At 38.2% G+C, this 21,503-nt stretch overlaps 1 protein-coding gene across 3 annotated transcripts; it reads right to left on the bottom strand.

The window, feature by feature from the left end:
- Positions 1–627: 627 nt before the first annotated feature.
- PROSER1 (proline and serine rich 1) lies at positions 628–21,501 on the bottom strand. Of its 3 annotated transcripts, none has more exons than XM_035323919.1 (13): positions 21,183–21,501; positions 18,073–18,138; positions 17,297–17,365; positions 16,764–16,858; positions 14,988–15,081; positions 14,367–14,477; positions 13,594–13,677; positions 12,597–12,675; positions 10,136–10,231; positions 9,969–10,013; positions 5,908–7,672; positions 5,111–5,258; positions 628–3,760 (listed from the first exon to the last, which is right to left on the bottom strand). In XM_035323919.1, the coding sequence occupies exons 1-13, from the start codon at positions 21,225–21,227 to the stop codon at positions 3,638–3,640; spliced, it is 2,820 nt and encodes a 939-aa protein (XP_035179810.1). In that variant the 5' UTR covers positions 21,228–21,501; the 3' UTR covers positions 628–3,637. The 3 variants fall into 3 exon arrangements, with proteins under 3 accessions (XP_035179810.1, XP_035179817.1, XP_035179827.1); XM_035323926.1 differs by having other exon boundaries at positions 628–959; XM_035323936.1 differs by lacking the exon at positions 21,183–21,501 and adding an exon at positions 18,742–19,039.
- Positions 21,502–21,503: the final 2 nt, after the last annotated feature.

Below are 21,503 nucleotides of genomic sequence, written 5' to 3'. Positions count from 1 at the left end.
ACATTCAGTTCTCCAACATTTCTCTGCACCAATTGCTACATTTGCAAAATGTGACCAGTCCTTTACAGTTCAAAGTTTACATTTGCTTGCACTACCCATTGATATATTTGCATATCATGAGATTTGCACATAACAAAGCTAGTTTGTCTTTCTGTGATCTTTTTAAGCCCATACTACTCTCCCTCACATGGATCGGTGGCTTTAGCCACCCTCTAAAGATTTCTCAGCCTATTCGTCTTCTGGCTCTGAACAGACACGAGCCTATTTGCTTCAGGTTTCTCATTCATCTCCTTCAGATAAAAATTTAGAAGGGGCAGGACATAGAGAAGATTAACATCTTACTGCTTGTAGGAACATCCACACATTGCTCTTCCTCCTTTAAAGTGAAAAAGACATCAGCTTTCAAGAGCAGAAAATGTGGATATGACAGGAGAGACCCCTTTGGCTACACTTCACTACAAGGAAATACGAAAGTCAATGAAAGGATTCCTTACATCTCAATCTAGAAAGGCAGGCAATCTGCAAGAAAGTAAGAATGCTCATATATGACAAGTTTCTTAAGCTGCAATTAAAGAACCTGTAAGAAATAGCAAAACCTGTAGTTGCAAACATAGTCCCAATACATTCTCATGTTCTGAATGTTTTATTTCAAAGAATGTTTCACTGCACCTTATCTTTGTAGTCTCTCAGCATAGCTGAAATACAGCAGTAAGAACCAACCAAACAATCAAATCACAATTAGTCCAGACTTAAGTCACACAACAACAGTCCTTTCCCAGCATAATCTCAGTGTAAGATCTGGCACAGTTTGCCTCAGGACCGGGCTTTTTTCCTGGCTTTTTAAAAATGGTGCTCAAGTAAGCATGAAAGAGCTCAGGACAAATCACCCCCTTCCGAAATTCCAAGGCTGGGTCACAGGAGTTTGCTTCAAGCTGCAGTGCAGAACACTGACTTTATTCCTGAGGAGAAAAAATTAATAAAAGACAATTTTACATCAGGAAAGACTTTCAAGAAATTGAAACTTACCTTAATCCTAACTACTCGACAGTTCAATTTACAATATCCTGACCAACATGGTTCAGTAAGAAACAGAGCCCATTCTAGAGAAAACACTGTTGAATAGTTTAATGCTTCTTAACCAATTTATTCACTTGTCTGACACCGATGACAAGCTTCTCTCTATCATGACACCAGCTGTGCATGAAATTCTCTTTTCTTGGTAAAGGCCATTTCCTAGCAGGTAGGCACTGCTTATGAAGTACATTGTTTCGGGAGAACATTTAATACAGCGGATATTTACTACTTCTCACCTGATTTCATTTGAAGAAACAAGGCTTCACCGTCTCCTACGTATCTTTGATATGTCTAAGGTTCAGACAGAAAAAAAACCACCACAAACACACAACCCATGACCATTCAATACATGTTTTCAGAAGCAGACATACAAAGTGCTTACATTTGATAAACAGGGCATAACAGCTGATGTTTGGTTGTTTTAGAGTACAAGGTTGTTTGGTTGTTTTAGAGTACAAGGTAAAGTGATTTTTTTTTTTGATTGCTTGGTTGGGAAACTAGAGCTCAAATCAGTGATCAAATTCAGCACCTCAGTAAGGTTACAAAATAAATACTAATATTCTTATTTTCTCCTTCTCCAATCGATCTACAAATCTACAAAGAACAGCTTGTAAAAGGAATGAAAACCAAAGTAATAAGAGATGGTAGATTTTTTTTCTACAAATTTCTTGAGTCAAGAGGTAAGGCACTAACTGTAAAAGCAGTTCAAAGTGGAGAATCATTAGAAATCAACAGTTTTAATTAAATAAAAAATTGTGAAAATGCAACATATTTCTAAGTTTAAAGTATCATGTTAATTTGATTATAAAAATGCAAGACTACCTCAATTGCTGACAAAGTATGTAGAACACTACTAAAGTTTTCTATCTAAACACTTCATAGGGTATTTCTGTTATCACTCTTTAGGAAACCTATTTTATAATTCAGTATATAATTCTGCATCATAAAAACCAGCATAAGTAAGATCAAACATGAGGAAGTGTCTTAGCAAAAACAAATTTATTCATCTGTATTTTAAGCAAGTAGGTAAATAGTCAGCAAAGCCTTTTTGCCATGACTGTAAACTTTTTATTTTAAAAAAATGTGTTAAAAACCAGTACAGGAATTTCCATTAATGTTCTAAAAAAGTTTGTTCACATCTTGAAAGAAAATACATTAGCAACATCTCCCAGCAGAATTCATCTTTAAAAAAGTAAAACTCTAGGTGCAGAGCTTTTCTACATTATAGTATCCTCTACGTTTTAATTTAACCACAGGATTGAATATCATTCATCTCTATTATCTCTAAAACATGATCAGGAGTTTACCTTACATAGATGATATTCAATGATGTGTTACACATTGCCACAGGTACTAGCATTATTAAAAGAGTGCACAACTGAATTTCACTGACAAAGCAAGACCTTTCTATATACTGCATCATAACCCTTCCTAACCAATACAGTTAATTTAGCTCTATGCCTTTAAAATCATGTACGTTTTCCAAGGAAAAATACTAAAAATCCCATGGTCCAAATTCTGCTCCCACTTACATTCACAGGATAACTCATAAGCACCGTCAAGTTGTGGTTTATAGCCAAAAAGCTAAGAGAGAACCAGTGGGTTTGTGAATATAAGGGAGAGAAGAACTTGACACATATCTGTAAACATTCACAAAAGTCTGCAGTCAAAAGTGCCGGATAGGCAGCCTATCCGCAGTACAATTATTTAATTCACAGAGAGCTGTGGGGGTAGGGAAAATGTTACGGAACATTTTTTTAGATGCAAATTAAAAGGCTTTTTATGGACTTTGGAAAGACATATTTCCAGCTAGCTAAACCATACTCCAGCAAAACATAATCCACTTCTATCCAAATACAATACAGCACCATCTCCTAGTTCTCCTGCTCAGATTCTGACAGAGTACTCAATTCAGCAGCAAGCCCATGACAATATCTCAAAGCGTAAGAATACCCCCAAGCCCCTCTGATCTAGTCTCCCCTTAACATACTACTGATGCTAACAGGGGATCCTCACACATACAAACAAAAGATCTGAAGAACCATACACCGATCTTGATCTATGCACACACGAGAGGTGTGCAGTTAGACTAAAGATCGTCTACAGCTTTAAGTATCTAATTTCAGTCTAGATCTCATTCTATATTAACCACATATACCATACAAAACGTAACAGAAGAATAGGTGCTTATACACACTATTATGTATACTTGTTCTCCCCATTCAGTTTGATAGCCAATTGCTCTATTTACACAAATGCCTGTTTGAACGTTCTTGATCCTGTAAGAAACCAAACATTCAATTTGTAAGATACAAGTAGAGTCAGGGATGCTCAGCAATTCACAGGATCAGACCCTGAATCAGTTAAATGCAATCACAAATTAGGTTTGACATCTGACACAGTTGCCTGGAATCATTTTATCCTCACGTTTCCCCCTCTTTCCCCAATTCAGACCACAATCCCACTCAAGCAGAGTGCTCCCACTAAAGTGGAGTCAGCCTTCAAAGTGAATAGGATCAGGCTCTGTCAAGCAACCACTGCAGTCTTTAAAAATGTCTGGTATTTATTGCCATCCACTCTGGGGCAGACTTGTCTGCAGTGAAAATGGTGTTCCTGGTGTTGATGGATAGTTAGCAAAACCTTCAGGCTGAGCTGTATAGTTCTCCAGAGCAGAAGCAGAGTGTGCCTTCAAGGAAGAGAAGAAGTTAGGAAACAGCACAGATAAAAACAAAAACCTAAATCAAGCAAAATTTCAGGCACAATACCGATCATACTCAAGCCAAAACAAAAAATACTTAAAGTTTAATCTGAAGTATGCAAAGAGTGAAGATGCAATGCAGCTATGTGCATGTGTTAAACTGCAGTGCAATTATTGCTCTGAAATACCAGAGTGAGAAAAGCAGTTGGATTAAGAGGAAATATGAAGAAGCATTATTGGCATTTATTTTTCAGTGCAGGAAGCCACAGCTGATCTGGAAGGCATAGCTTAATTAGAGGCTGTAGTACTTCACTGACTCTGAACCTTCTTTATCTACATTGCTCAAGTGTTCATTTCAATGATTGTAACTTGTAAACAAGAAAAACATTTCCTCAATGCAATCTGCATACATAGATCTACACAGAATAATTTCCTAAGATGGAAAAGCAACATGGCTGAGATTAAGTCATTTGCTTCTTTTGATCTATTTCCTCTGATATTCAAGAGGTATCTGACAGTATTCTGCATATTGAACAGTATTAGACACGTGCTCCATCTCAAAAATTCATGTGTCACAGAACAGAGAAATCATCAATTTGAGACACTTAACTGTCTGTTCTAGTATTTCGTATGGAAGAACAAAAATTCTACCAGAATCCTTAATCTGTGCAGAAGCCCTTTTAAACAAAAGACAAATCAAACATCTAAATTATCTAATACAAATGATGATAGTTTCAATTAACCGCTGTAGGCTGCTGATTGCAATGAGTTGTTTCATGGACAAGAGAGATGATGAAACTACACATTACCTAAAGCCACCTCAAGCTTTTATTATGAGGACTATATTTGTGGGAACTGTCAAGACAAAGGCACAACAACAGCAAACACAAATTCAATAAAATCTGATTGTGGATGTAGAGAGGTGCACAAATAAAGACGAAGTGGTTTTCCAAAGTATTAAAATGTCAGACTGGAACTGAGCTCAGATTTTGCAACTACATGGTAAACTCACTAGATTTAACATAAATCTATATAAAATTTTTACTCTCCTGCCTTTTTTTTTTTTCTTTCACACCTCATTTTACAGAGGTTTTTTTTTTCTGAAAAGGTTTAATTACATGTATAACCTCTAGAAGCACTGAATATTGATTGGTCCCCTCAGACCTTCAGTAAAAAAATTTATCTGAGTTGTTCTTTTTCATCATCCTTTTAACTGGTTCTCAGACAGGTTGGAGGTTTTAACCATTTACCTACTTAAACTAATCCCAAGAAGTTGGCACTGAAGTACATGTTGAAACAATTACTGGAAGGAGAACAGTGTTAACAAAGGCACATTACCTGTAGTAGTGCTGACTGTGCAGCCGCACTATGCTGCAATTCCTGCAAGGAAGATTGTGTGGCACTTTGGGGGAAGCCAGGGATACCAGGGAGAGATAAAAGACCAGGAAAAACTGCATTTCCCGGTGTCTGTAGTCCAGAAGTCAAACTGAAAGAAATCAAGATGTGGCTGTTACTAGGAATATCTGCATGACATTTTATCCTATCTTTCTCTCTGTATAAACTTATGTCTATATATAAATTTCTAAACCTCGTAAAGGCCAGAATTTCCAAACGGAAGCCCACTCTCTACCCAGCTACAAATTACTCATGCACACACAAACCAAGACCATCTGGAACACAATGTACCTAAGAAGGGAACTCAGAAAATTTTGTACCTTCTCTGGGCCTACTATTCACACACAAAAAACATTGTTGACAGAAGTTAATGCTAAATACTTCCTTAAAATACAGGAACATCTAGGAACATCATCTGCTATTACCTGGACATGTCAATAGATGCCAATGTGGAATCCATTTACATAAAGGCCTAGGAGGTGCCAAGTATCCTCATCTGGGACATAAGACTACTCAGCACCTCACTGGATTAGACTGTGGTAACCTGAATTACCAAGAGCAACCTATTCAGTAACTATTATACTTGTTTCTAAAGACAGGTGGCAATGTACTGGTGAACTAAGTTTACAAATTAACTGTAATTACTCTGACTGAAAATAATGTCTATGCATAAAGTAAAATCACGGTTTTGCTCAAGAGAAAAAGAAATGGTTCTGACCTCCTTCAGAAACAAAACATACCCAGCCTGTGCAACAAGTGCAGAGTTGAAGTTTGAGCTAAAGGCCGAGGCAAACCCTGGCAGGACCGGAGCCGGAGATGGGGCTGTGGCAGCTGCCGGCAACGGTGCAACTGCTGCTACTGCAGAAGATGCCTGGAGGCCAGGGAAAGAAGGGAGAGCAGGAGTGACAGAGGGTGTGTTAGAGACAGGAAAACCAGGGAAGGATGGGTTTGATGATCCCAGAGGTCCCTGGGCAACAGAAAAAAGGGAAGGGACAGCACTGGACAAGTTAAGCGAAAAGGGTGGAGCAGAGACTGTTGCTGAGGCGGCGAGTCCTGAGAGTACGGCGGCTGTGGAACTCACATGAGGGGCAGACACAGCTGAAGCAGTTGTAGACGGAGTAGCTAACAAAGACCCTGGGAGAGTGACGGGTGGCGTAAGTGCTGGATTACCAGTAAAAGCAAAGTTACTGGTTAGAGATGTGAAAGGAGGAAGTCCATTAAATACGGGGGCAATGGGAGCAGTGGAGCCATGGGGGGCGAGGGAGATGGAAGCCAGAGAACTGGAGTTGTTTAGAGGAGTACTCAAGGAGGAGAGACCTGACAGCGCTGGATTCAGGGAACTGGGTAAACTGACTGGCACTGAAGCTGCTGAGGTGTAGGCACGCCCAAGCGCTGACAGTCCTATAGTGCCATGAGAAGGGCCAGCTGAGTGAGAGGGACCTTTGAAGGCTGAGAGGGTAGGACTCATGGGTTCTGTTTTGACTAGAACTTGTGGAATACTTGTGGTAGCTGGGGCTGATGAGAGCTGCTGGTCAGGATTAGTAGGGCTTGTGCCATGCAAGAGGGAGGCTGATGAGCCACAGTTGACTGGCATAATCGATGGTGAAGTGGTCAAAGGTGACTGTGCAGGCAATGTTGGAGGAGTGGAACTAGAATTGGTCACAGATGGGGATGGAAGACCTGGAAAAATGGCCAGCCCGGGTGTGGAGGAACGCTGTGGGGTGGGGGTGGCTGATGGAGTATAACATTTGTTGACAGAGGAAGTGGGAGGGTCAGAGCTTTGATTAGCTAGAGCAGATAAAGAAGCAAGCTCACTTGTCATAGCAGAAGGTAAAGCAGATGAATTGATTAATGAAGTGTCATTTGATGTCAGAAATCCTTTTAAGACAGACAAAATTGGGTTAGGCAAGCTAAGTGAACCAGGAATGGTGGTGGCAGGAGAATTAGCAACTGTAGAGGGAACAGGACTAGAAATCCCTTGGACATTTGGTGGCAAGGACAAAGGGAGACCAGCAAAAACTGATGACAATGGAGTGGGATTGTTAGCTGAAGCAACTGAAGAGGTTGCAGAAAAAGGGAGGCCAGCAAATGGTGCAGTAGCAGATGCAAATGCTTCATTGGGTGCAGGCGTGGCACATGGTGTGGAAGAACCTTGTGGAGCTGGTGTAGCAGTGGGTATAGAAGCCAGCCCAGAGAAAACTGCAGGGATGGGCGTAGAGGTAGCACTGTGAACAGATGTGACAGGAACACCAGGCAATGAAAGGGATTTGATGACAGTCGGGGTTGGGGTGGATGGCTGAGATGTATGGATGGAAGAGGAAACCTGTCCTGGGAAAACAGGAAGGACAGGGGTAGACATGTTCATCCCAGAGATGAGTGGAGTTGCAGGTGCTAATGGATGGCTTATTGCCTTGACAGGTGATGGGGTAGGGACTGGAGTAGCAGCAGGTGTTGAAGGATTAGAACCATGAGGAGTAAAGAGCTGATTCGCTTGTGCAGAAAAAGCTGCAAAGAAACAAAACTGGTAAGAATACTTGAAACTGTCAGAAATGTTTGAAATCAACACAAAACACATTTTATACAGCATTTCAAAATATGATACACAGGCAATAGCTAACATACAACGTATATATATAAAAAAAATCCACACTGGAAACAAAACGGTATGTACGAACACATCACACAAGCTGTACATGACGTATGCTACCACTTCTCTTTAGAGCACTTTGTGACATTTACCACCTCTTCATAATCTCATGCAAGACAGTTGAGATATTCACATATACTCCGTAAGAATACTTAAGTGATACAGGTAAACACCCTCCCTCTGATCCCTAATATCTAGTGGTACCCAAACCAGATCTAACATTCCACTGGCATCAGATCACCTGGGCTCCTCTGCATTCACTCTCACTGAAGGTCAGAATTTCCTTCAGAACCAGTTAATTCAATGTATCATGATTTCAGAGAAGTTTAGTCAACATCTGAAGAAAGCTGATTTCAGGTGCTGGTATTTTTCTTTCTTTCAAATGAGGTCATTCTCTTCACTGTGTTTCCTTCATACTTTGATTCTAAGAAGGTACACTTTTAAATTCATGTATCACACTACAGTATGAATCTAACATTGACACTTGACCTTATCAACAAGTATATCTGGAAGTCTGAAGTCAGGCGTCTATAATTGAGGCAAGCACCTGACACTAGGAGTATGGACTTATATCAACCCTACAAAGCAAGTAAAAGAGACATCAGTCAAGCTGAAGGAAAACAGGGAGGCACACGGCTAACAGGGCTGTGAAGGTTTGGCAGAAAAAATGCCTTTATGAACACTGGCACATCAAGAGCCTGATATCTCAAACATCTAGATCCTTCTGGAATTTGACTGTGTTGATTAATCTCAAATATCCCTCATATTTTATTTTATTTTTAAAATGGTCTAGGTTGCCAATGGTCTGCAAGCAGATCATTGATCAAAATAGCCCAACTCAACACCTCTAAATTTAAAATAGGCTAGATTTCTCTCTCATCTAAATTCTGTGCATACACAAAACAAGAAGTGGAATATTTTAAATCCTGGACCTAAGCTGATACAACAAACTCTTATTATGTATCTTGAAACTCTAAAATGAGTAAGCTTGCAAACAAACCACTTCCTTGTATATAGACTTTTCCAAAAACCTAGACCTAGATTGCTCTGCTTTGGATTCTGTCTTTTCCTTCAAGTTTCCAGGCAAAACTTGAATATTATCCTAATGATCACAGTTTTTAATCCAGTCAGCAAAGATAATCACCAAAGGAACACAGCAGCAATAGAGCTGTTACTGAATTTCTTCTCCAAAGAAACTCTTTTACTCCTTACACTGTACTGATTTAGCTGTAAAAACTACCTTGTAACTTCATGCACACTTAAAAGGTATATATGAATAACGTGATTCTTTGAAATAGCAGCCTTCCTGTGAACCATCCGTGGGCATTGAGGAGAAAAGACGAAACACAAGTGTTTTTTTTCTTTTTTTCCTCCAAAAATATTTACATGGGCTAAACTTATCATGGTCATGCTATCTATTTTGAGTATTTGCTAATATGTCTGACTCAACATGTAGCAGATTCTTAGTTTATATTTGTCAAAGTTAACAAAGTTTTATCAAACGCTTTGTATAAGTAGCTCAACTTCCAATCTATTATTATTTGTATTATATCACCTCAATCCCCAAACTCCAGTACACTAAGTACTACACAGATACAGACCAAAAAATGCACAATTCTCATCTGAAAAAAGAATTGGAATTTAAACTGTAAGACAAAATTGCAGGAGACGTACTTGGATTTAACAGTTAAGACATTCTACATATGGATTTCAACAAACAAAGAACAAAGAAACTCTTCTCTGTATTCCTAGTCTTCCATTGCAACTAATGTATGAAATTACAAAGTGCATAGATTTTCAAATAGATGTCTGAGGTTTTTAACAGCTGTAACAAATACTGAAGTGTTCCAGTGCACTACATTGCAAAGCATATCTTGATTTAACTTTTTGCATTTCTGACATACATATATAGATACTTAAGAATATAAAACTTAATGAGCTAACACAAAAGGCCAGATTTTAACTTTTTAATACTTTTAAGTGTAAAATGCCTGAAACAAATTTTTATCAGTTTTCAAGAGATTCTCTTGCAACAGCAATTAAATACTTGGATCCTTATGGAAATCCTACTAAACAAGTAAGTTAGTCACATTTTCAGAATAATTAATGGAGTTACAAGCAACACAATAAACCCCCTGCAGATTTGCAATTTACCTTGATTTTGGGAAGGTTTTGTCTGGCTGGAAAGGTCCTCATTTTCTAAACAGAGAATAACAGCTAATTATTTAAAAACAAATGGAACTCTAGCAATAAATGATGCTGTCACAACAAGGAAGGAGGAGAAAATGTTGTCAACATTTTTAAAGCTATGCATGCTTTACCTGCTACCACTTGATTAGCAGTGTATGGTGGAGGAGCTGGTAAGCCTGGAGCTATGACATTAGCCATTGGAACTAAGCCAGCATTGTTGTAAGCACCTAAAAAAAGAAAGGCAACATACACTTTAGTTGCCAGAACACATATATGAGTGACATATTAAGTGTCTTTCTTTGGAAAGAACATTTTCAAGATTATAAGATATTACTTCACCATAACGCCGGAGCTGTTAATCATCCAGGCTGTAGCCAATGTCTGCCTGAGTGATATGCACTGTGATCCAAATTTTACCAAGGGCAGTTCTCTCATCATTTTTTACAACAGAACCAAGCAGAAACTGAAATTAAAATTTTGCACTTTGAAAGAGCATGGAAAAGACAGGTTTCAATTGCTTTCACTTCCAAGTTCCCTGAAAAACTTAAAGGGGAGACGAGAATCAGAGTGTCTGCAGCATCATTTGTTCTTTTTCTATTCCTAACTTAAAGGCTGTTGCAGCTCTTCTTTAATATTAAAGCCTTTACAAACAAAAGAGCCAAACATAGCAATGATCACACTCAGCCCTCCATCACTAGTGAGAAAATTCAGAGAATGATGTCACATCTCTGTGCAAATCAAATTCTTAATCAACCACTCTTCAATATTTATATAAATGTGAAGAAATCAAAGTGGGATAGCAGATGATTCTTATATAAAATGCTTCTTGTATTAAACATGTCAAAATAACTTTTCTCCCCTCCTTATTCTTCGGAGCAACTTGAACTGCTGTTTGATAGCTATGGTATACAGTTCTGATGAAGAGTATAAGAATTTAACTCACAGTGATATCTTAAGAGTATACAAACTTATGCTCCACGGGAAAAAGCACCACTTGAAAAATACTCAGAGTGCAGTAATTTAACATAAAAACAAACAAACAAAAACCTTTCTGATTTCAGTTTCATTGAGGTTATTCCTAATATTATGATTTCTTGCAGGACGACTCATGATCAGAGAAGTAACTAACAATCACTGTGTCACGGAGGAAGCAGATATTATACCAAAACATGTAAGAAGCAGAAAATAAAACATCATTCCAACTTTTCTGCCCATTGCTTGAATCAGATTCAATAGCTTCAGGTCAGTAACTGCAATCTCATTAAACACAATTTTATATGTATGTATGTATGCAGGTATCATTAGCCATCAGTTCCCTTGTCACAAGGGTTTTCTAAAACCATGTTGCAGTTTAATAAGGCCCTGAGACCATAAAAAACTATTTAGTATCCTAAAATGTACTAGTATTTATGTCCAGTCACAGGCCAAATTTTGTGCCCTAACTTATTTTGCATAGGATTTATTTAATATAAATTTGAACTGGTCTGCAAGTTTCCTGTAATTTTTTTGGAGAGCAAGACATTTCTAGGACACAAGTCATCAGACTTTAGCCACCAGTTCTGCCCATTTTTTCTGGACAGACTATAAAGGGATTTGTGGACATCAAGTTGGTTAGATGACTCACCTTTCAATATCCTTGCCAAATGGTCTATCACACTTTATTATTAAATGCCTTAAAAGCTCCCTGAAATTCCTAACACCAGTGAAAAGCAAGCTTGCAAACCAGAGCACTCTTTACTTTGTAGTACAGAATGGCAAGATCAGAAGTTCTCAGCTGCTGCACAAAAAGACTGCAGCCTGCCTATGTAAGTACTCCAACCGTCTATTCCAAAGGAATGTCAGTTTAATAGTACTGCAAGCAAAGTCTGTGTCACTCATTTGTGTCACTTGCTAGGAAGAGTATTTAGGCAGATCAAGTCCAGTTGCAGGTGAGACAAGTGCTACTAAGTGCCTTGAATCAAACAACTGATGCAGCAGAACAAAGAGAGCAACTTAGAAAGAAAGGCTCAATCTTGCCTGAGGCACAAGGAACAGTCAGACGTGAAGCAAGGGCAATCGTTATATCCCTTCTGAGACTGAAATCTACCTGCATAAAGTTTTCTTTTAGGAAACTGTGTTCCATTGTGATACACAGGCAGCACAATGCTTTTACTGAAGCTAACTGAGAAACAAATTACTGCCATCCAGCAAGCTGCTACATCTTTCCACCCAATTCAGTGCTGTGCCTGACCATACCCTAGGTTTGGCACAACAGCTACAAGTCAACAGACTTGTCAAGCCAAAATTCAAACATTAAAACAAAGACACAGCCCTAGTCTTGTCTAACATACATGCCTCCCATAAATGAACTACTCTGGCATCAGAACAGGACTGGGATTTTTTCTCATGATGTGGATGTTTAGAACAGAATCAAATACATTCCTCTTTTTATCAACTCTGCATTCATGACACGAAGAGGTAAAAACCAGTACCCAGAGCGTGCTTAGGGAGCACAAACCAATTTCAGAAGTGGTTAGAGAAACCAACACTTAGTTACTTAAAAGGCAAATGTATGAAACAATAGTATCAACCTAAAACACCTAGAAGCCTTACTTGGTGCAATAGTTGCATGTGGCCGACATGGCGGGATGGGGTATGGAACAGGTTTGTGTGGATTGTAGGTTGATGGAGCCTACATAAACAAAAAACAAACAGAAGAAGCAATAATGAACACATTACCTAATGTTTCACAGAAAGCTAACATTTAGATACTACTACAGGCAGCTGTTCTTCACAGTAAAAATATTTATGATATCAAATTCCTTTGCAATATCCACAATGACTGCAAATATTTCATTATTTCTAAAGAGAATGAAACAAACATCACTAGTACAACTTTAGATTTTAAAGTAAAACTGAGCACAGGTGGGAAAGGAAATTCCTTCCTGTAGTCTTCACACTCTGCAGTCTTGGAACGATTTCCCATTTTAAAGATCAAGCAGATCTAAAACTAATTAATTAGTTTAAAATAATACAGATCAGTGGGAAATATTTCATAATAAAAGTGGAAATAAAACATTAGAAGAATACTCCCAAATAGTATTAGCTTTTTTGAAAGTTTGTCCTACATGCTTAAAGACATTGAAATATAGATCAGATGTGTTGTTCAGAAAAAAGATCCTTCCCCTAAAGCACTACCATAACTCACATTTCCAAGATGCATTTTTATGTTCATGTAGCAAAACCCCAGAGACTGTAATATAAAATTGTATGTATTTGTGCCTAAAGCTTCTAGTAGCTCATGACAGACTACTAAAACTGCTTTTAGTTTTCTCTTCTGCTACTGTAGTTTAAATTCTGCCTTTGAATACATGCATGCTGTATCCACTAGAGAATCCTATTCCCTGAAGATATAATAAAGAGTTTGATTCTTTTAAAGTTAAATACAAAAATTCTAGGTCATATTATCTTTATTATAAAAGCTCAGCTTTGTTTAAATTGCTGCCCTGCTGCTCTTCTTGAAACATAACAGTATTTCATATAAAAGCTTTCTTAAATCCGCAGTTGGATTTTTTTTTTCTTAAAAGTTTCATTCATTTGTTCCACATACTGGTTTGGATGGTCCAAGTATACGGGCTGCTATTCCCTTTCCTTCATTACTACACTCTTCTGTGTCCTTTTTGATAGGGGTTCCCTGAAACAAAAGAAAATTAACTATTAGGTATTAATTTAGAAATAAATTGTGCTATAGAATTTCTGGCATATTTGCCTTATTTCTAAACTACATTTGAGTTTTTGAATATTCTGAAAGTGACACTTGGTATCTGTTAAAAAAATAAACTGTTTTAGGCTTGTTAAATGTGAAGTACGTAACACTGGGCTTTTCTTCTAAATAGGTGCATGGTAAAACAGTCCACATTTCTGACATAATTAGAATTCTGAGTTTTGACCTGTGGTCATGATAACTTACATTTCCATTCCTTGAAATGTTCACAGGAAATACTCAACTTGGCTGTTCAAAAACTACACTAAGATTATCAGTAGTAATTTAGTGACCATATTAGGCCATCTTACTTACCTACCAGGAAGGCTCCTTATATCTCTTCTGATTCTGCCAAATATTGCTATAGTTTATCTACCATGTTTTTCCTTATAATAACAGTATCTTATTTATGCAGTAATCTTTATACAAAGCAGCACGGGAAGAATGCACAAGTAAAAATAACGCAAATACACTGTGAAAGTGTTATGGGGTACAATAATTAAAAACATTGCTTTCAATTCCAATCCTCCTTACGTGTATACAAATCCTAGTTTGGTTATACTATAATGAATCCTAAATCAAGAATGCTGTGAAAAGCAAAGGCATAGGATTGTGCTTACTGGAAAAATTCCATTTATACGGCTTGGCTTGCCCTTGGGATAAGGATTGCCAGGAATCATGCCACACGATGATATCATAGCATGAGGGGCCTTACAACCTGTTTTTGAAGCCTGCAAAATAATCAAGAGAGGTCATTATTTGCTATCTAGTTCAATGCTTTAAAGAAATACATTAATATTTCATGACATTTAGACTGCATAAATCGACCTACAGGGAACAAGCCAAAGCTTTGTCTCTATCTGTCAGATCTTGCCAAGTAGTCCTTGTGAGGTTCTGCCAAAGTCCGCTTTGCTTTGAATAACTCCACTCAGCCCACCTCTGCTTGTACTGAACTTAGGGTTAAGCACTTGGTCTTCTCTAAAACAAACCCAGTATTGGTTGGTTGTTTGTATTGGTTGTTTCTGTACCTTATTTTCCATATTATTCTAATGTCTGACAAAACCTTCCCTTTTTAAAAACATATTACATAGCTCTTTTCTTTTTGCAGCTGCTTCTTTCAGCCTGCTTTCCACCAGTTGTTCCCAGCAGTGCTCAGGGGAAGTCTTCACCCCACAGTGACCGTAAGGATGCAAACAATACCGTGTTTGACAGAATCAAGGAAACTAGACTGTATTGACTACCTGCTCAAGAATTCTTCTGCACCTTTTCTTCTCTGACATATTAATTCTGAACAGATCTTCAATAAGGCGGTAATTCTGAGCATCAACAATGTTGCTACAAATAAAAACAATGACAAACGATTACTATCATTCCATGTGCTTATCAGAAATAATGCACTACTGAAAAGCCAGTATCCAACAGAACGTTAAAAAGCATGATTAGTTCAGGTCATAATTTACTATTATTATTAAAGCAAAAAACTCAGGGTTACGTATGGACTTCATACCTATATGTGAAACATGGCATCAACATTTCTGATGAATGTGGAACAATGGACAACGATGGCTGGACTTTATGGTAGAAATAGCTATGCTGACAAAATGGATTTTGCTTCACAGCACAGCATTTTGTTAAAAAAAAATAATTACTACTAGCACACAATTCTCAGCACAGTAGAAAACCACCAACTAATGAGTTTGTCACTGTTTCTGACTACACTGGTAGGCAAACAAATTTTAATCTTATTTATTCCACAGTGAAAAAGATAAAACTCCTGGCAATTCTATCCACGTTCTGCAGAGCTAGTAAAACTCCTCAGATACCTCCAAAAACTAACCTTCCTTTCTCCTTGCTCCTCTCCCAAAAATAACACTAGACACATCAAAGGGAACAACAAAATCTGCAAGTACAGGAAGTCTATTGCCTGATTCCACCTGCCTTTTTCAAAACCCTGACCACAGCACCTTTACTGCTGTCAAACATCACACCCCCCACCAAGCTACTGGAAATACAATACAGCTGCTTAAAGGACAAATTATCAATGGAGGAAAATACTAGAATAAACGGAATCAGCAGAATGTTGAACAAAGCCAAGAAAAATACCTCAAAGATGGTATTAAAATGTGAATGATCACACCAGCTGAAGTGTAACAACAAAAGAACCTATGAGCTCCAATTCCATTTCAAGAAGCAGAACAGGTTAGTTTATTATGCCACTGAACTTCCTTTAGGCTACCATTTTGCTGTCCTCTGAAGAGACTAGGAGCATTCATACAGATTCTCACAGCTCAACTCCAAAAGTAAGGTCATACCTATATCCTCGATCTTATTTGTTGTATGGATATCTGTATCACAGATCTGTATCCCCCCAAATGTTCAAGCCAGCACAGCATTCATATTCAAGGCAGACATACCAAATGCAAAAACAAAAACACCACCAACACCAAAAACCAAACAGAGAAGTTCCAATATAACATGTGTAAAAGGTAGACCCTTTGAAGCTGCTATGCATAGTTTAAAAAGATAAAAACACTTTATGTACAAGCATACATTTAGAACATCTATACACCTTTTACAGACATTGGATCGATACACCAAATATGTCAATTTAAGAGAAGTATTTACCTAACTCATTTTTACAAATGTAATACTTAGAGGACTTCAAATGCAAAAGGGTAAATGCTCAGAACACTCTGATCTCAAGCCTTTTACATTTCAGTGACCAGAAATAGGCTTAAGGCCCTCTTCATTCTCAAAAATATTTAAAGACCACTGTAAAAATATTGGCAAAGCAACACCTTTCCAGCAAGCAGAAGAGGCATGCACAAGACTCAGGTGGCATTCTGCACAAGGTATGCTTCTGTTTCTTCTTTTACAGCCCCATCAATAATGGATATGTGCTTTCCCTTAACTGGCCACAGTTCTTCATTCTAGAAGTATATTAAGTTTTACATACTCAAATGTTAGTAAAATACAGTAAATACATTACAAGGAAATACAGCATGAGAGGTACTTACGAAGCTAAGATTTCAAGGGCGATAAGTTTATCTTTACTGAATGTGAAGCAGTTGAGAATATTAACCATTTTTGATGCGGGAACTGCCACTATTTTCTGACAAGCAAGCAAGAAAGAAAAAAAGTGTATATAAAACAAGGCACTACAATAATTTTAAATTAAAAATGACACTCAATAACAGCTTTGTATCATGTATGCCAGCAAACAATTAAATATTTATTTAATTTCTGTGAAGGAGATTCTATGTGCTAAATCCTGGACAAGGAACCCTACAAAGCATTTGTCAAAAGCAGAGGTATTAGGAAGGTTAACATTAGCTAGAGGGCTACATCTATCCTCGTGTTACACAGGAAAGAGATACTTTCATGAGAAAAAAATACCCAGGTTAAAAGTATGAGATTTCATAGAAAAAAAAGATGAGGAAACACTAAAGATTAGAGGGTAGACCCATCAGTTGCAAAAGCACACATCACAAATTTAAAATTACATTAAAAGAGCAAACATACTCCACAAAATGATTCCACTAGAACTTACGTGTTGTAAAGCCTTTATTGCCTTGAGCTGTGGTTCAGCCCAGGAAAAGTATCTCAGTAACTCAACGACCTGCAACAGAAAAGCCATCAATTATATTTTATGTATATTCAAAAATGATGCTAAAAGCATCAATATGATCTTTCCATTCTTAGAATACAGTAGTATACAGATGAAAACACAGATCTGTGATGTTTGACTACCTCAGTGCCTATCAGTATCTAATGTTCGTTTTATGTCCAAGTAGGCCCCTAAATAATCATCCTATGTCATGACATGATATGGAATTACTTAAAATAGATACTTATTCCTCTTTATGTATTTCTATATATCCACAATTGCCACAGTATGAGTATAAAAAAAAAGTCTTTTGTAAAAGGCTTATTAACATGCACTATCTCAAACAGCATATTTGCTAAGCATGCATAGAAAGCAAAGAAACGAACAAAAAAATCCAGATAGGACCAAAATAACAGTCGGGTACTTATCGTAATACACCAGTTTAGAACATACATGCAAAATAATCCCAAGTTCCATGATTAATTTCCCCAATTTTCCTCACACAAAAGGAGCTAAAATGTAATGGTTTTGATAACATAAAATAACTTAGTATTACTTCTAGCAGATTAATGTTGATATAATAATTAGAAATTATATCTCACTAGTTAATAAATAATAACTTATGATCAGCCTCAGTATGACCAGAGAGTCTCTCTGTACTACTGGACACACAAAACCAACAGCTCCCATTATATCCATGATAGTGTTGACTTTTTTACCTGTTCACTAGAGAAGTATCCATGAACATATTCAATAGCTTTTAATTTGTACTCAGTCAATACAGCCTAGAAGATACAGGGGGAAAAAAATACAAGACACATCAGTAGCCCCTCAAAATTACAATTATAGCACAATCATCTGTTAAACTATTAATCTAAAAACCATACCCAACCTTACAAAACGACCTTTGCATCAATTAACTGCAGTATTTCTAAGTGACGCTATATTCCTCAGTGAACTAAGGGAACAATTAAATGCAGAGGGAGGTCATTTAATTTTTGTTTTTTTTTTTTTTTTTTAAAAAAAAAAAAATCTATTTTGGGGTTTTATTTCATTTCACACTGTTTTTTAGGTTAAAGCTGAACTGAAAGAACATCATATTCATTCTTCCTTTCGCCCCTAAGGTTTACATCAACATTATGCTAAACAAGATAATACAGTTCATTATTCACTCAATCCCCTTCTATGGTCCTATAACAATTAGCAGAGTGTCTTACTGCAGTGACTTTATGTAGAGAGTGGTTAACAAGACTGGATGGACAGAATTAAGTACACAGGAAAAGTGATGCTGTCTTATCATTACCTTCCCATAGTTCAAACTTGAATATGCAACCGCCAAAACGAAGGAAGCAAGGTAGTATGATGCAGTACTGGCCTCCACTTTCGACTTGGTGTTAAGGCAGTTTTGTTGACAAACAGATGGGCCAACAGCCGGGGCTCCCTCCCTCTTCTCGCACTCAGCTCACTGGTACAGGTGCAGCGCAGGAAGAAGACAGGACACCTTTCTTCTCCAGTTTCCAAGCCCCCCATCTATTGCTAGCTCTCATGCTAAATATCCTGCTCATCTCCAGCTTCATCCACACCCATTTCTCTTTTCCCCAGCTGCATAGCATAGCCCTAAAACCTCCCCCCTACTCTTTCTGGTTTCTGTCCCTTGTTCCTCCACACAGACAAATGAAGGTCTCCATCACGGCAATCTGTCTGTAGGAGCACAGCTGTGCAGAAACACACTTGCACACTGACTGAGGCAAACCACTCCACCTCATTAAGAGACCAAGACTACCAGGAACACTGAAGTCACAGGGGAAATGCACTTCTCCATTATCATTTTTCAATTCTCTCTCCCATCCTTCTCTTCCCATGTACAGGGAAAAATAATAATAATAATAATAAAAAAAAAAAACTAGCAATTCAGGTAACAATTTCTTTACCAAAAGAAATGTCAGTCCTTAAATCAACAACAGAATGACTTCAAAGTAACAACAACACCAGAAAGCACTGTTTTGAAAAGGCTATTTTATTTTGCTAATAATCCTAAATATGTATGGGGAAAGATGGCACTAAGCTGCACATTAAGACATTTGAATAATTTTTTCCTGCTAATTGTGGGGCTGAAAATAAGATGTACCAACACAAATTACTTGTGATTCAGATAATAAATAAGGTTCTACTCCAGAGCTGGACTAGGTTTAAACAAAGAGCTACCAACAAAGATACAAACTGATGTTAAATTGATACAGAAAAGCTAGTCTTAACAGCACAGTGCTGATCCTCAGATGAACCGTAAATTCAGTTTACAGGAATACAGGCAGAGAGCATACAGGAAATATAATTGCCTGCAATCACATGTCAAAAACCCTTTTGTCTGAAGTATTTAGTAATCACAGAGCGTATTCTGAAGGGCTGCATTGCAGACATAATTACTCCTTCCCACCACCAGTGCTCAGAAAAAGTACTTCATGTGCCAAGTTGCTCCTTGATTTTTTCCCCACATTTTCCATAAAATATCTTAGACTAGGATGGAAGTCCACGCCCTGAAATCTCTTGATCTGTCATTTTTAGATGGTTACACAGCATAGGCATACATACCCCTGTAAACCTGATTTATAAAGGGGTGTTTAAGGCCCTCCACAGACAGCAAGCGAGTGCTGTGGTGCTAAGGAAGCCCAGCACTGGGGCTCTGTGCGGGAGTGGCTTGTACCTTGGTGTGCCCCAAAAGGACACTACTCCCATCGCAGTGACCATGGCCCCGAGCACTGGCTAGACAGAACCTGCTCTCTGAAGCACCCCAGAGTCTGCAGGCAAACACCGCCTTCTAGATAGCTCACGATAACAAACTCCTGGGACAAGCCCTTCCTTTCCTCACCACAACAGCTTTAGCAGCACACATTGCTGTTCTAGTGACACATCACCCCTGCTTAGTCCAGCTACAGCAAAACACCTCACCCCAGGTTTGCACCTCTCACACAAGGCAGGAACCATCCTTTTATTCATCTCTCAATTCCTGAAGGATCCAGGCTTTTTTTCTACCTCCTTTTCCATTTCCAGCAGTTGGGGAACTGCCCCACACACGGACCTCTAGCTTCTCTGTTAAAAATAGGACTGTGAGCAGAAAAAAGTGAGAGCATCTGCCAGACAACGGGAAGCCTGGGTTTGTGTCTCTGCATCCCACAGCAGCCAAGTATTTTGCTCAGGGCATTTTCAACAGGAGATGCACAAACAGCCCAGAAAGGGGACCAAAATGCAGGACTTCACATCCTGGAGGAAGGCGTGCACATGCTCCCGAGCAGGTGGAGATGGCAGAATGCAGCTTAGTCATCAGCCCTCTTGCGTTACGTGTTTTATCTCCTAAAGAGCTATACAAAAGATGTTACACGAAATACACCTCACATTACAAGCCCTCTTCTCCCTACGGACAATGCAAATGCCCTCCCCTTACTTAAGAACTATTAGGTTAGTTTGACTTTTCATCCTCCTCTACCTTGACAGAGAAAAAGTCATGATAACTTATTCCAACGTTTATTTCAGACAAGCATTTTTTCAAGTACATCTTGTCCATGCTTTCAGCACTGAACTAGCATCATCTCAGTTTTCTCAGAGAATAAAAGTATCTCAAACAGAACAAGCACATCACAACAGCCTTACACTATTGTATTTGATATACAATAACTAAAATACACCAATAACACAGGATTATGGTTTTTCAAACTGAAGTGCAATTCAGTCTTTATTGAAGCCTCGAGCGATTATTAAAGAACACGAATTAATGTGGTGTGTTCATCATATTCTAGATGAAATGGTTAATCTGACATGCAAAGTGAAAAATTACCTTTCTAATTTCATCCAGCACGGTCTCAAACGATTTCTTATCCATCTTTATTAGTTCATTCAATGCAGATATATGAAAAGGGTGGGAAAAAAAATAATCCAGGCCAAAGATTTTAACGAGAGTATATATAAAAATATATAGATCAGTTAAGATACATAGATTAGTTAAAATGTATAGGTTAGTTAAAAAACGCTGAGCAGGAAAGGCGGCCCGGGCTCTTCCCAGCCCCTGAGGCTAGCGCTGACGGCTCCGCACGGCGGCTCGCAGCGGGACAAACGGACGGGGACAGACGGGCGGCTGCGGGGCGGCCCCGCTCGCCAT

This window comes from Oxyura jamaicensis, chromosome 1 (assembly GCF_011077185.1).
Source record: "Oxyura jamaicensis isolate SHBP4307 breed ruddy duck chromosome 1, BPBGC_Ojam_1.0, whole genome shotgun sequence".
Lineage (NCBI taxonomy): Eukaryota > Metazoa > Chordata > Aves > Anseriformes > Anatidae > Oxyura > Oxyura jamaicensis.
Note: the sequence above shows the minus strand (reverse complement) of the source record. Positions and strands in the feature narration are given on the sequence as shown.

Bases quoted from the DNA above. Each gene is read 5' to 3' on its own strand.
- PROSER1 (XM_035323919.1), bottom strand. From the start codon at position 21,227: ATGGATAAGAAATCGTTTGAGACCGTGCTGGATGAAATTAGAAAG. The intron at 10,232-12,596 runs GTAAGGCTTCTA...TTCTTTTTTTAG, and splicing joins ACATGCAACTATTGCACCAA to GTGCTTACAACAATGCTGGC. The intron at 7,673-9,968 runs GTAAATTGCAAA...GTTTCTTTGCAG, and splicing joins AAAACCTTCCCAAAATCAAG to CTTTTTCTGCACAAGCGAAT.